The sequence below is a fragment of the Priapulus caudatus genome, unplaced genomic scaffold, assembly GCF_000485595.1.
Source record: "Priapulus caudatus unplaced genomic scaffold, Priapulus_caudatus-5.0.1 Scaffold269, whole genome shotgun sequence".
Classification (NCBI taxonomy): Eukaryota; Metazoa; Priapulida; class Priapulimorpha; order Priapulimorphida; family Priapulidae; genus Priapulus; species Priapulus caudatus.
In genome coordinates this window covers 285,040-297,894 of record NW_014577330.1, presented here as the reverse complement: position 1 = coordinate 297,894, position 12,855 = coordinate 285,040, and the positions used below count along the sequence as shown (strand labels likewise).

At 42.2% G+C, this 12,855-nt stretch overlaps 2 protein-coding genes across 8 annotated transcripts in view; one reads left to right on the top strand and one right to left on the bottom strand.

Moving 5' to 3' along the window:
• The window catches only part of LOC106808354 (caspase-3-like), a 10,475-nt gene extending 9,247 nt beyond the window's left edge, over positions 1-1,228 (bottom strand). For 2 of the 3 annotated variants that reach the window (XM_014811043.1, XM_014811044.1), the window contains exon 1: positions 244-398. In XM_014811043.1, the coding sequence (XP_014666529.1) occupies positions 244-320 (77 nt within the window). In that variant the 5' untranslated portion in view covers positions 321-398. Of the gene's footprint in view, positions 1-243; positions 399-1,050 lie in introns of those variants that run through there. The other variant, XM_014811046.1, reaches the window with a different exon arrangement.
• Positions 1,229-1,748: 520 nt separating this feature from the next.
• Positions 1,749-9,858, top strand: LOC106808337 (solute carrier family 35 member G1-like). Of its 5 annotated transcripts, none has more exons than XM_014811023.1 (2): positions 1,749-1,816; positions 8,124-9,858. In XM_014811023.1, exon 2 carries the CDS (start codon positions 8,334-8,336, stop codon positions 9,660-9,662), a length of 1,329 nt encoding a protein of 442 aa, XP_014666509.1. In that variant the 5' UTR covers positions 1,749-1,816; positions 8,124-8,333; the 3' UTR covers positions 9,663-9,858. The 5 variants fall into 5 exon arrangements, with proteins under 5 accessions (XP_014666509.1, XP_014666508.1, XP_014666507.1 ...); XM_014811022.1 differs by having other exon boundaries at positions 1,751-1,824; XM_014811021.1 differs by lacking the exon at positions 1,749-1,816 and adding an exon at positions 2,082-2,251 and having other exon boundaries at positions 8,116-9,858.
• Positions 9,859-12,855: the final 2,997 nt, after the last annotated feature.

Here is a 12,855-nt window from a genome sequence, read left to right as displayed (position 1 = left end):
TACACACACACACACACACACACGTACACACACACACACACACACACATACACCTCTCTCTCTCTAAACCATAAATGTAGAGCAAACATTTTCTCATATTATCGAAAAGATTAAAATTATATTTTGATGAACATTAAAAAGTCACGCGTTCCTAAGGTGCTCGGTCGCTCCGCTCACTCGAGTCGTAGATTATATTTCAATTATAAAAGGGCTTAGAAACAAAATGAATAAAAAGAACTCTACCCGTATTCCACCAATAAAATCGTGAGTGTTATCGTATGCAAGTCATGTTGGCGCAACAAACAAATAAACATATACATCAACACACAGTGACAGACACAATTATCTCCTCTGTTTTGTGAAGTGACGAGCGGCGAATATACTGAGCGCCATTTCTGTTGACCTGTGACGTACTTCGGTTTGAAGAGCGGATTCACCGACCAATCGGAGGGCGCTGCGTTTGCCGATCGCTATGCGCATTGGGAAATGCGTACGTCACAGGTCAACAGAAACGGCGCTCAGTATATTCGTCGCTCGTCACTTCGAATTTTTGTAACAGGTTATATTAGTTTAATACAGAGTATTGCAATACATAGTAAGTTCCCAGATAGCGGAAAAAGGTTCGTGTTGAGAATAAACCCAGTTTGGAAGTTCTAGTCTCTGAAAACGCACCAGCAAACCGGCCCGAGTGATTCACTCGGGCATTCCTCCGCACAAAAGGATAGGGAGGCTTTGTAACCCTATCCTCTTGGGTTTGGGTTACATTATTGTATCTACCCTAACCCTAACCCTAACCCTAAACCTAACCCTAACCATAAGTATAACCCTAATTTCTAAACCTAACCCTAATCCTAACTCTAACCCTAACGCCAAAAAGGGGCTTGAACGACCGACGGCTACCGTACCTCCAGCCACTGCGTTATAAATAAGCAATAGCTGCCTAACCCTTCAATGCTTCATAGCCATGCTGATGCATCGACATAATGCTGTGTGTGGCTATACACTAAGTAATACAGCAAATACAGTAAATAACAACCGATAGGGGCCTACCTTGTTTGTTTCACGCTGTGCCGTTATTATTCGTTTTTATGCTTCTTAACCGGAATCTCCAGGTCAAGGAACGTCTAAAATAATCAGTGTCATCAATCACTCATCATACCACCAACTTGGCAAGCGAAAATGACAACAATAACATGATAGACATTAGTTGATATAGATAGAATCTGTATTCCACGTCTTTTAGCTTTCAACAACAACAGAACATCATCCCCTAGACTGTTCCTTGTCATGCCAATCATGCCTTGTCATAGCTTGTTCCTTGTGACGCCACCACTGCCACTGGCACTGAGCAAGGAGCGGTATTATATAATAACGATTAATTATCAATATATTTTGTGTTATAATAACAACATAATGTGTTATGATAGCAACGTAATGCGTTTTAATAATAACGTGTTATGAGGAGTGAATAATAATATTAATTAATAATAATAATATCATAATATTATTCACTCCTGATAGTGATCGATACACACTTCGCGCGTGCTGCACTGTTGGTAATGAACTGTGAACCCGTCTAGCTACCACCTGCCGGCTGTATAGGATACTGTACTGTACTGGGCCAATAGGAGCGGATGAATTGCCGCATGCGACAAACGACCATGACGGCGTAAAGTTAGAATATATTAGTATTATGGCGTGGATCCTTGTAACAGATTGTAACTATGTAAAAAGGTTCCATACCCGTTACGGACTGGGCAGATCCACGACTAGCAATCCGCTGATGGTGACGCAACATACTCTGCGTGTTTCTCATGTGCGTAGGTAACTAACAGCCTGACAACTAGTTGAACTTCAACTTGTGTACAAAATCAAAATGACATTGTCATGGTCATTGCGTCATGCATGGTCATTGCGTCAACTTGGACTTTGGCCATTGCATTCCACTTGCAGCAAGAACAAGCTCGCACGTAGGCCTACACAGCACACACGCGGCCATTGACTATAATAACAACATAATAACAATGGTTGTTATTAATATTATAGTCAATTGCCGTGTGTGTGCTGTACTTGCGGGCTTGTTCTTGCTGCCAGTGGTTGCGTCAACCTGACTCCTGCGCCAAACAGTGTGGCACTTGAAAAATGTACAGTAGGCCTACAGTACTTCGATCAGTACTGAGTACCGTATAGCTTCAGCGGTTGTCTACAGGGAATACACACTCATGACATCATACTGCATTGTGTACACAAGGTAAAGTTTATATGAACAACCATATTGTATTGAAAGTTATGTTATGACTCAGTCGTGGAACCGGACCGTCTCATTCATTATTCGTACCGTAGCCGTAGGAATTCCATCGGTTATGTTATGTTCTCGTACTTGTCGGTGTCCACTACACTGGATATAATCATAATGACAAGGTAGTAAGGCTCAAAGTAGCGTTTACACACCCATGTCGTGAGTTTAGTTAATGTGGGGGTACAGTCTTAAAAATTGACAGAGGTCATCTTGAAGGTGTTGTCAACTAATTTCGAGCAAGAAAGGGGCCATTTGTTGTCGCAAAGGCGCGACAATACGTCGTTTCACCCGGCCACCTTGTTGCCCGGCCGCCAGGATATGCCGCATATATATATATATACACAGTCGCTCAGTAACACTCCACAGTATATAGCGTAGTGGCGCCATCTATCGGAGAAAAAAAGTGGTTTTTAAACCTGGGGTTGTCAAATAGGATTTGGCCGGTAGTAAGTGCCTTCAGGGATAAACCCAATAAACAAACGGGTGCATAATGATGATGTGAGTGCAATGCAACTGGTGTCCTGTTAAAGTGAGTTTGCGTGCATGTGGGAGTGTAGATACAATAATGTAACCCAAACACAGGATAGGGTTACAATGCGAGCCTATGGTTTTCTGTGGAGGAACCCCTGAGTGAATCACTCAGGGCGGTTTGCTGGTGCGTTTTCCGCTCGTCGCTTTGAATTTTTGTAACAGGTTATATTAGTTTAATACAGAGTATTGTGATACATAGTAAGTTCCAGGATAGCGGAAGAAGGTTCGTGTTGAGAATAAACCCAGTTTGGAAGTTCCAGTCTCTGAAAACGCACCAGCAACAGGGTTCTCCCAGCGAGCCACATGCCTCGCCGAGTTAGCAATAGCGCGTTAGGTAGCTGCCTTTTGTTTGAATTAGAGGCGCGCAATGGCTTTGGATTGATGGCCAAAGAATGGAGAATCGTGTTGTACGTTTAGTCTGTATCTCCGGATTGCGGGTGTATACGAGGAAACGATTTCGCACGATGCTAGGCGAATGTACTGTGTCCGATTTGAGCTCAAGTTGGATGAGTTACGCGTAGTAAATCGTAGGTATTATAAGGCTAGTAAATGACGAATTTCCCTTGTTTATTGATGTCACACTCCTTCCCTATTATCTACTCCTGATATATAGGTATTCTAACCCTAGCAATACCGTTTCTTGGAGCTAGTGCGTAGGTAACACTAACAGCCTGACAACTAGTTGAACTTCAACTTGTGTACAAAATCACATTGTCATTGGCCATTGCGTCAACTTGGACTTTGGCCATTGCATTCCACTTGCAGCAAGAACAAGCCCGCACGTAGGCCTACACAGCACACACGCGGCCATTGACTATAATAACAACATCATAACAATGTCAATGGTTGTTATTATAGTCAATGGCCGCGTGTGTGCTGTACATGCGGGCTTGTTCTTGCTGCCAGTGGTTGCGTCAACCTGACTCCTGCGTCAAACAGTGTGGAACTTGAAAAATGTACAGTAGGCCTACAGTACTTCGATCAGTACTGAGTACCGTATAGCTTCAGCGGTTGTCTACAGGGAGTACACACTCATGACATCATACTGCATTGTGTACACAAGGTAAAGTTTATATGAACAACCATTGTATTGAAAGTTATGTTATGACTCAGTCGTGGAACCGGACCTTCTCATTCATTATTCATACCGTAGCCGTAGGAATTCCATCGGTTATGTTATGTTCTCGTACTTGTCGGTGTCCACTACACTGGATATAATCATAATGACAAGGTAGTAAGTGCCTTCAGGGATAAACCCAATAAACAAACAGGTGCATAATGATGATGTGAGTGCAATGCAACTGGTGTCCTCTTAAAGTGAGTTTGCGTGCATGTGGGAGTGTAGATTTTAGTAATTTCGCGCCCCATTTGGGAAAACCCCCCCCCCCCCTGTTTCAATCGTTGCGCCCCGTTTAAATTACCTCCGCCCCGTTTAAATTACCTCTGCCCCGATTAAATTCCACCACAATAAAAGTTTGACTTGTATACGAGGAAACGATTTCGCACGATGCTAGGCGAATGTACTGTGTCCGATTTGAGCTCAAGTTGGATGAGTTACGCGTAGTAAATCGTAGGTATTATAAGGCTAGTAAATGACGAATTTCCCTTGTTTATTGATGTCACACTCCTTCCCTATTATCTACTCCTGATATATAGGTATTCTAACCCTAGCAATACCGTTTCTTGGAGCTAGTGCGTAGGTAACACTAACAGCCTGACAACTAGTTGAACTTCAACTTGTGTACAAAATCACATTGTCATTGGCCATTGCGTCAACTTGGACTTTGGCCATTGCATTCCACTTGCAGCAAGAACAAGCCCGCACGTAGGCCTACACAGCACACACGCGGCCATTGACTATAATAACAACATCATAACAATGTCAATGGTTGTTATTATAGTCAATGGCCGCGTGTGTGCTGTACATGCGGGCTTGTTCTTGCTGCCAGTGGTTGCGTCAACCTGACTCCTGCGTCAAACAGTGTGGAACTTGAAAAATGTACAGTAGGCCTACAGTACTTCGATCAGTACTGAGTACCGTATAGCTTCAGCGGTTGTCTACAGGGAGTACACACTCATGACATCATACTGCATTGTGTACACAAGGTAAAGTTTATATGAACAACCATTGTATTGAAAGTTATGTTATGACTCAGTCGTGGAACCGGACCTTCTCATTCATTATTCATACCGTAGCCGTAGGAATTCCATCGGTTATGTTATGTTCTCGTACTTGTCGGTGTCCACTACACTGGATATAATCATAATGACAAGGTAGTAAGTGCCTTCAGGGATAAACCCAATAAACAAACAGGTGCATAATGATGATGTGAGTGCAATGCAACTGGTGTCCTCTTAAAGTGGGTTCGCGTGCATGTGGGAGTGAAGCCTTGACTTAAAAATGTCAACGTCCTTTGCTTCCACAACACCCACGGGTAGGTTGTTTTAGATTGGAATCATCCGGGGGGAAAAAGAGTATTTGAATGTGTTGTTGTTGCAGTGCAGGTGCCGAAATTTGTGGTTTTTTTTTTATCTGGTACCTGACATCCCCGGGATCAGATATCTATTCGCCGGTATTGCTATGAGGTGGTTTACAACCTTATACATCACTACACTCGAGGACATCCTTGTATCGGTACAACCTTATCAAGTAGTTTCATCAAAACTGGGACACTAACATTGTAACATCTGTAACACTGTAGTATTGAATTTATATAAGTATACTGGGTTCTCCAAGCTTTTTCATTATAGCATGGCGGGTGCTGCTTTTACGGTTCTATAGTTGCAAATCGCCGAAGGCGGTTTGCGTGCTAGGGGGGTGGGGGGTGCTATGATATTTAGCATGGCGGCTATGATATTTAGAGTGGTGGGTGCATTTTAGAATGGCGGGGCTCGACGATAGCCTGGCGGGCCGCCAGGCTATAAGTGCTCTTGGAGAACCCTGGTATATATATACTATAATATCTGATAATATAGTATTGTTTTTATACTGTAAAACCGGCCAGCCTCAGAAATACCCGATAAGCTATGATGCGTAATTATCCTCCACACAAAGTGTAGCGGAGGGTATTGTTACTATTGTTTTTATTTTTTTACTATTATTTTTGGCTCGGTTGTATGTGTGTGTGTGTGTTTCTGTCCGCTCGATATCATTGCAACCGTGAGAGGTAGAAACTTCAAACTTGGTCCACAGGTGCATCTTATGGGGCGGTAGAACCCTATTGATTCTGAGTGACCTTGACCCAAGGTCAAGGTCACAGGGTCATTAAGTATATTTCCAAAGCTGGGTCATAGCAGAAGGACCATACCATTGCTAATGTGGGGTAGGTGTTCCAGGCGGTATTTCCAGGTGTGTTGTTTGTGGCAGAGTGTGTTCTGATATTGATTCATTTCACTGCGCTGTAGAATAGCTTTCTGATATCACAGGTGTAGTGATCGCGTGTGCACTCTCCGAATGCCTTCTTTCTAGTTGTGCCTGCAATTGCATCGGCTACATAATTGTGATTCGCGCTATCTGCCAAGAATCTGTCAGACTGTGTGTGGGTTGTTCAAGCTAGGTCACTTTACATCATACCAAGAGTAGATAATAACACATATTAGTGCATGACGTGATGAATCGCTGCAATCTCATTGGATAACGCAGCAGGCATTATGAAGAGATAGTGCCCGCCTTAGCGGGCACTATCGCTTGCGCGACGCATTGTTATTATAACGCATTGTGTTTACGTCACGAATCTCCTGCGTCTGGGCGCCACGCAAGATTTTGGAATTAATGGCGATTGTGTTTGTGTCGAGCGTTTTGTTACATCGAATGCACCGGCAAATTAGGGAGTATAAAGAAGGTATATACGCATGAAAAGTAGATTGCATAGTCATGTGATGCACTAAAAACATTAATGCCTGCTGTTGGGGGCACTATGCTCTCATAGTGTTGCTTTGGGAAGGAATAGTGCCCTCGCTACCGCTCGGGCACTATTCCTTCCCTCAGCAACACTATGAGAGCATAGTGCCCCCAACAGCAGGCATTAATATATAAATAATGTGTTATTATCTACTCTTGATCATACGTTAGGAAAATGCACGTACCTCGCAGCAAAGACCAAAATCAAGCATGGAAAAATTCCATACGATTGATCGAGCATGTTTGTATTAGAACTGGGAGTATCGTCTTTCATTCTTCACTTTGCTACTTTTATTTCATTTTCATAATCTATTTCACCTTTTAAATTTGATGATATCTCTAAGAAAGTATGCTAACAGTTAAACATCCGCTAGATATATAGAAAATTTAGATGCCACAATTTGGCCAAAGGGTTTGGCTGTGCATTTGCACCTGTAACATGATGAGCACATGTAGTGCCAATCCCCAAGTGTACAGCACTATATAGCTTTGTGGCAGAGTGTATGACTGTGGGCACAATCCTAGTTTGGGTTTCCAGCCCTCATTCTCGCAATGTGGGGGTAGAGACTTTAAAACTGACAGGGCTTTTCTTTAGGGTCTTGCCTATTCATAGCTACCCATCATATCATTCTAACTGTGTGGTAGGATATATTACCCCTTGTGTATGGGTTTGTTTCCCCCTTTGCAAAGTATTCACGGACCGAGGTGATGAGGCTACAATTACATATGTAGCCTACAAGGTCAAGGACATTTTATACAAATGAAATGGCAGTTATCCACAACACTGCGCATTGTTTGGAATCTTTATATTAGACATGGAATGAAATTTCCGATCCTTACATTGGTGATATACATAGAGTATACCGATCTAACCTTTGTACCTATTACTTTCATCCAGAACTGTGTGTATGCCAGTGCTATGTATGCATGACCAGGTGTTGATAATTAGGTTGTTTCCACTACTACATTTTTAAAGAACATGTGACACAATAATTGCCAAATTTATGCTCTATTGAATATTCATAATTTGTAATACAAGTTGTATGTTGGTAATTTAGTGACTGTCAGCTGTCCTACAAACAAACAAACATTAATGTACATATATAAGCAAAGTTATACACGACGGGACTTGAATTTCACTATAGCACCAAATGCACATCGCTTGGTTACTCCCTTACTTTCCCGGCTGGTACCTTGGAGTTCTGCCTGCCATAGCAGCCCCACCTTGTCAGTTGTCACTATACCTCTCCCAAAAATGTGCACTTTCTGTATGTATCCTTGCTTGTCTCATTTAAAAAGTGTTAGTAAAACATGTAAAAAGAAAGTTAGGTATTGGTGACAGTATTCGTTTTAATAATCCAATTAAAATATCTTTTTTTTTTAGTTATACAGGTACCTCAAGTCCCCGTCTCGGCAACCGGGTATTTGAAACGTTCTAGTCATCGAAAAGTGGAATCTCGGTACATCTGCGGGTAAAGAATTACAAGGAAATAGCAGATAAACAGTGAAGTGTAAAAATCTGGCATTGACATTGGTACACAACCGTCATACCGGGATTTCAGTACAACGTGCAGTGCAAGTTCTCGAGATAGTAGCTAAGCGATGCCCGGTGAAGGTAATATGGAGAACGGCCCACGCAGTATCGGCGAGGGTGACAAGTGTGATAACAGTGCCAAGGCCAGTAGTAGCACCACTCAGCCGTCATCCACAGCAAGCGCTGATGACGTGAAAACCAAACCCAACGACCTTTGTGAAGGTCGTCGCCAAACAAACGGGAGCAAGGAAACGAAATCTCAAACGGCGCCTCTTCGACGACGTTCGGCAACAAATAGCGAATCTCCAGAGGCTGCTCAACATCCGAATAAGTCGCATGTGGATGCACCCACCGTGATCTCAAACGAAACGCCAAAGATCTGTGACTCGACCGACGCGAGGGAAACGCAAAAGCAGCAAACGGAAACGTTGTCGCCGCAGCAACACTGCTGCGTGCCGTGCCTCGGCATCTTCCTCGCGATCCTGTCGACGATCACGATAACTGTGAGTGCGCTCTTCAAGAAGCTGTCGCCGGACGTCAGCCCGTACGTGTTTCTCTTCTACACGTACATCGGTGAGCTCCTTGGCATCCTCCCCGTTATGATCTACTACAAGGTGTCGTTTCTCGCCGACAACAACATGCAGAGGGGGCTGCTGTGCCTGCGCGCGTTTCTCGGCACGGTCGTCATAAACCTCATCTACGTCGCGCTGAACTACATCCCACTCGGCGACCTGTCTGTGATTCGTTTCAGCGCGCCCGTGTTCGTCGGCGTTCTCGCGTGCATTTTCCTGAAAGAGCGCTGCGGCATTTTCGAGACGTTTTGGGTTCTGCTGTCGATAGCAGGCGTGATACTCGTCGTGAAGCCGAACTTTCTGTTTGGCGTGCACGGCGGCAACTATGACACCAATCATGAAATCATAGGGTACTCGTTGGTCATGGTCGCGATGCTGTGTAGCTGCATGAATTACATACTGATTAAGAAGCTCAAGCATTTGAATGTGCATTCGTCGGTGCTAGTTTTCTTTGTGAGCATTTTCGGCATCATCGAAACGACGGTGATAATAGCTATTTTAGGGGAGGTTCCGTATGTTCCTTGCACTACAAGTGCGTACTATCTGTTTCTAAATGGTTACATATTCTGTGCTACTCAGATGCTTGTGACGGCCGCCATTTACATGGAGAATGCCGGAATCGTGGCGATCGTGCGAACAAATGGTATCGTTGTAGCATTCGTGTTTGACGTTGTTATCATGAAAGAATCCGTATCCCTTTTGTCTGTAGCCGGCGCAGGTTTGGTCGGATTGTGCGTAATAGGAGTTAGCTTCAGAAAGTGGATGGTGCAGTCTAAGAAAATGCAAGAGCGATTTCCTTCGCTTGCCAAAATATGTGGCATTTAGTACTTTAATAGCTGGTGCTGAAATAGCTTCAATATAAGTTTTATGTCATATATTTCAATTGTTTTCACCCTCACTGTTCGTATACTGGTGAGCTGGTGAGCTTGCAAATTGGTCGAGGTGATCCAGCTGAGAGAACATGAGTTTAGTCTTAAGGGCCGGACACACTAGGCGATTTTAATGCGATCTAATCGGGCGACTTTATCGCCCGATAATATTGCCCGATTCTATCGCGCGAGTCGAGTGGACACACTAGGCGATTTTATCGGGCGACTGAAATAATCGCCCGATAATATCAAAACGTTTTGATCTATGCGATTAAATTGGGCGACTAAATCGGGCGACTAAATCGGTGGTGACTGACTGGACACACTAGGCGATTTCACCGGCGATTTAGTCGCCCAATTTAATCACCTAGTGTGTCCGGCCCTTTACTTTTGTCATGAAAGTCGGCAAAAGAGTTATCGTGAAAATGTGACAGTTTTCAGATGAAAAAAATTCGAATTTTATCACTTCGATTGAGAGTAAATTAATACATTGTAATAAATTAGGAATGAGTTGTCCAATTTTTCGTGGCAATTTGAATCCCCAATTCTTCTTAATCGGGTCAATTGTATGTGACTGAACAGACTGTCTATCTACATATAGGCTTCTGTGTGTGTACCTGTGAGGGGTTTCATGTCATTTACTATAGTCGGCATCTATGATAAATATAAAACCAAACTTGTGTTTCGTGAAGGATTATTATTATCTCCCGATGATCTGTCGGAATCAACTCAACCTAGAGTCTCATCAGTTCTGACCGGTCATCCTGTGATAACAATATCCAGCTCAGAACATTCCTGCGATATCTGTGTTTAGAACTTTAAAAAATGCCTTGCATAGGTCGCGATAGGTAATTCTTTGGTTAGAGCATATATATTTATATATATATAGTATATTATTCATTGTTATATTGTTGCTAGATTTTCTTTGTAGTATGCCATCGTAATAAGTTTCATGTACAATGTGGTAATGCGCATCATCACTAGAAGTCGAATGAAATGTGATAATTGTAACTAGAGTAAGGGGTATGTGGACGTGACTCTATTCTTCTATGCTGAAAAATCTCACCCATGCAAACCCCATGCTCTTCGTTAAAGGAGGTGTGTCCTCCCTCAGCCGCACTAGTCAGGAAAACTGCTGCTCCTACTAATCTTTGACATGATCGAATTTCCTGGCAGTTGGGGTGTTCCCTAGTATGGCAAGCAGTGCAGGTAATCTTGCTTATCACCGTCTTTATAATGATTCTATTAGTTCCGATGATCCCATCTATGTAGTAGGTGGTAGAACATGCTAGTTCGCATGTGTCAACGGGGAACCCATTCTTTGATAATTATAGGTTTTGTGAGCGCAGTGGCAGCAGATTCTGGTATCACTATACGTTACCGAGTGCAGACAGTAGTAAATCTTGCATTTTACTACGGAGATCTAGTCAGCTATAACATCTTGGGCCATTTCTTGGCCATATTACTCACACTCACACCGTACATTCTTATATTCTGTATATATATGGATGCAAGTTGTAGGCCTATTTGTTGTTCATGTTCCATAATATAGCAATATTGTTATTTATGACCCAGCTTGTCACTTGAGCTACGAGAACTGCACTCATACTATTAGATTACAAAATCTAGCAGTCCGCTTTGACGCATGAGTTGCATAATTTAACTGAAATTGTTTCCGCGTAGCTCCCGTATTATGTATGGCTCCCGTATATGTATAGCTCCCGTATGTAGGCTATAGTCATATTGTTATAGTTTTACTGCTACCGCAACTACTTGGGCTTATATTTATTAAATAAATATATACCATATTGAATGAATACACGCGTTCCGTATTGTTTTCGGGTGTTGGGCATTTATAATTTGCATTTAGTTTATTATTTATAGGGAAATATTGAAGGCGCATTCTTACGTAAATTTTAAGTCAAATTATTTAAACATTTTACCAGTTCACGCACGCGCACGATCATGGCTGGCGACGCGTTTCCGTCCATCACTAGAATATATATACGAATGTCACGCGGTGCTGTTAGATCGGAAAAGACGAACAAAGTCTAACAAATATATAGACTCCACATTTCAATATACTGTACACCATATTGAGTGAATACACGCGTTCCGTATTGTTTTTTGCTGTTAGGCATTTATAATTTACATTTTGTATATTATTTATAGAGAACTAGAAAATGTTTAAGGCGCATTCTTACGTAAATCTCGTAAGTCATAAATAATATGGACATTTTGCCTGTTCACGCACGCGCACGATCATAGCTGGCGACGCATTTCCGTCCATTGCTAGAATATTATATATGCGAATGATTCGCGTTGCTGTTTGATCGGAAAAGACGAACAGAGACTAACAAATAAATAGACTGCACATTTACGTCAAGTCGTGTAGCAATGTTTAGGTCGATTATTGTGCTTTTTAATGTTACACTATAGATCACATCATCCGAATCTAAAATCCGGGAATTTCCATGCACGGATTCGCGTTATTTTTTATAAGCATACACTGCGGAGATTCCGGATACAATTAAATTCACTACCACATTTTTTTTAATTTAGAATTTCACGTTCAGCGTGTAATCTTATGTAAGTCATAGAAACTAATAAAAGTAGCTCATTTTGAAAAAGCATGTGTCAAAATTAATTTCCAGCCCATAATTAAATGAACACACTTTCCCTAATATTAATTGTTTGTCTAAAACACGTACCAGAAAAACAGTAGATAGTAAATAAAAGGTTTTACACCTGGTTGACCCAATGTTTTAATTTTTAACCCAATGTTTTTTTATGAGTGGTCGATGAAGGCACTACCCTATTTTTAACGTTTGAGAAAAACGTCTATTTTACAATTTTCGCGGACCGCGGGTTCTTGTAAAAAAATTCTGCACCGTATATAAGAACGTGGATGCGTTCTCTTTTTTTTCAGCTAGAAGTACGCACCACCCCTCCTTTCCCGCGTCTCTTGATTTCTGATCATGATTGTATAAAGGACCGTTCTGACGGGATTTCCCGGTGACCTTTTTAGTGGTTATATCTTATATAATTATGAGATATGCGTGTATCCAATCGGGAGTGTCATAATATAGACGGCTATATATTACACCAGTATACCGTAGTGCCCACCACAGCAGCACGGCACTGTCGTG

Coding starts and splice junctions, on each gene's coding strand:
- LOC106808337 (XM_014811023.1), top strand. CDS start 8,334: ATGCCCGGTGAAGGTAATATGGAGAACGGCCCACGCAGTATCGGCGAG.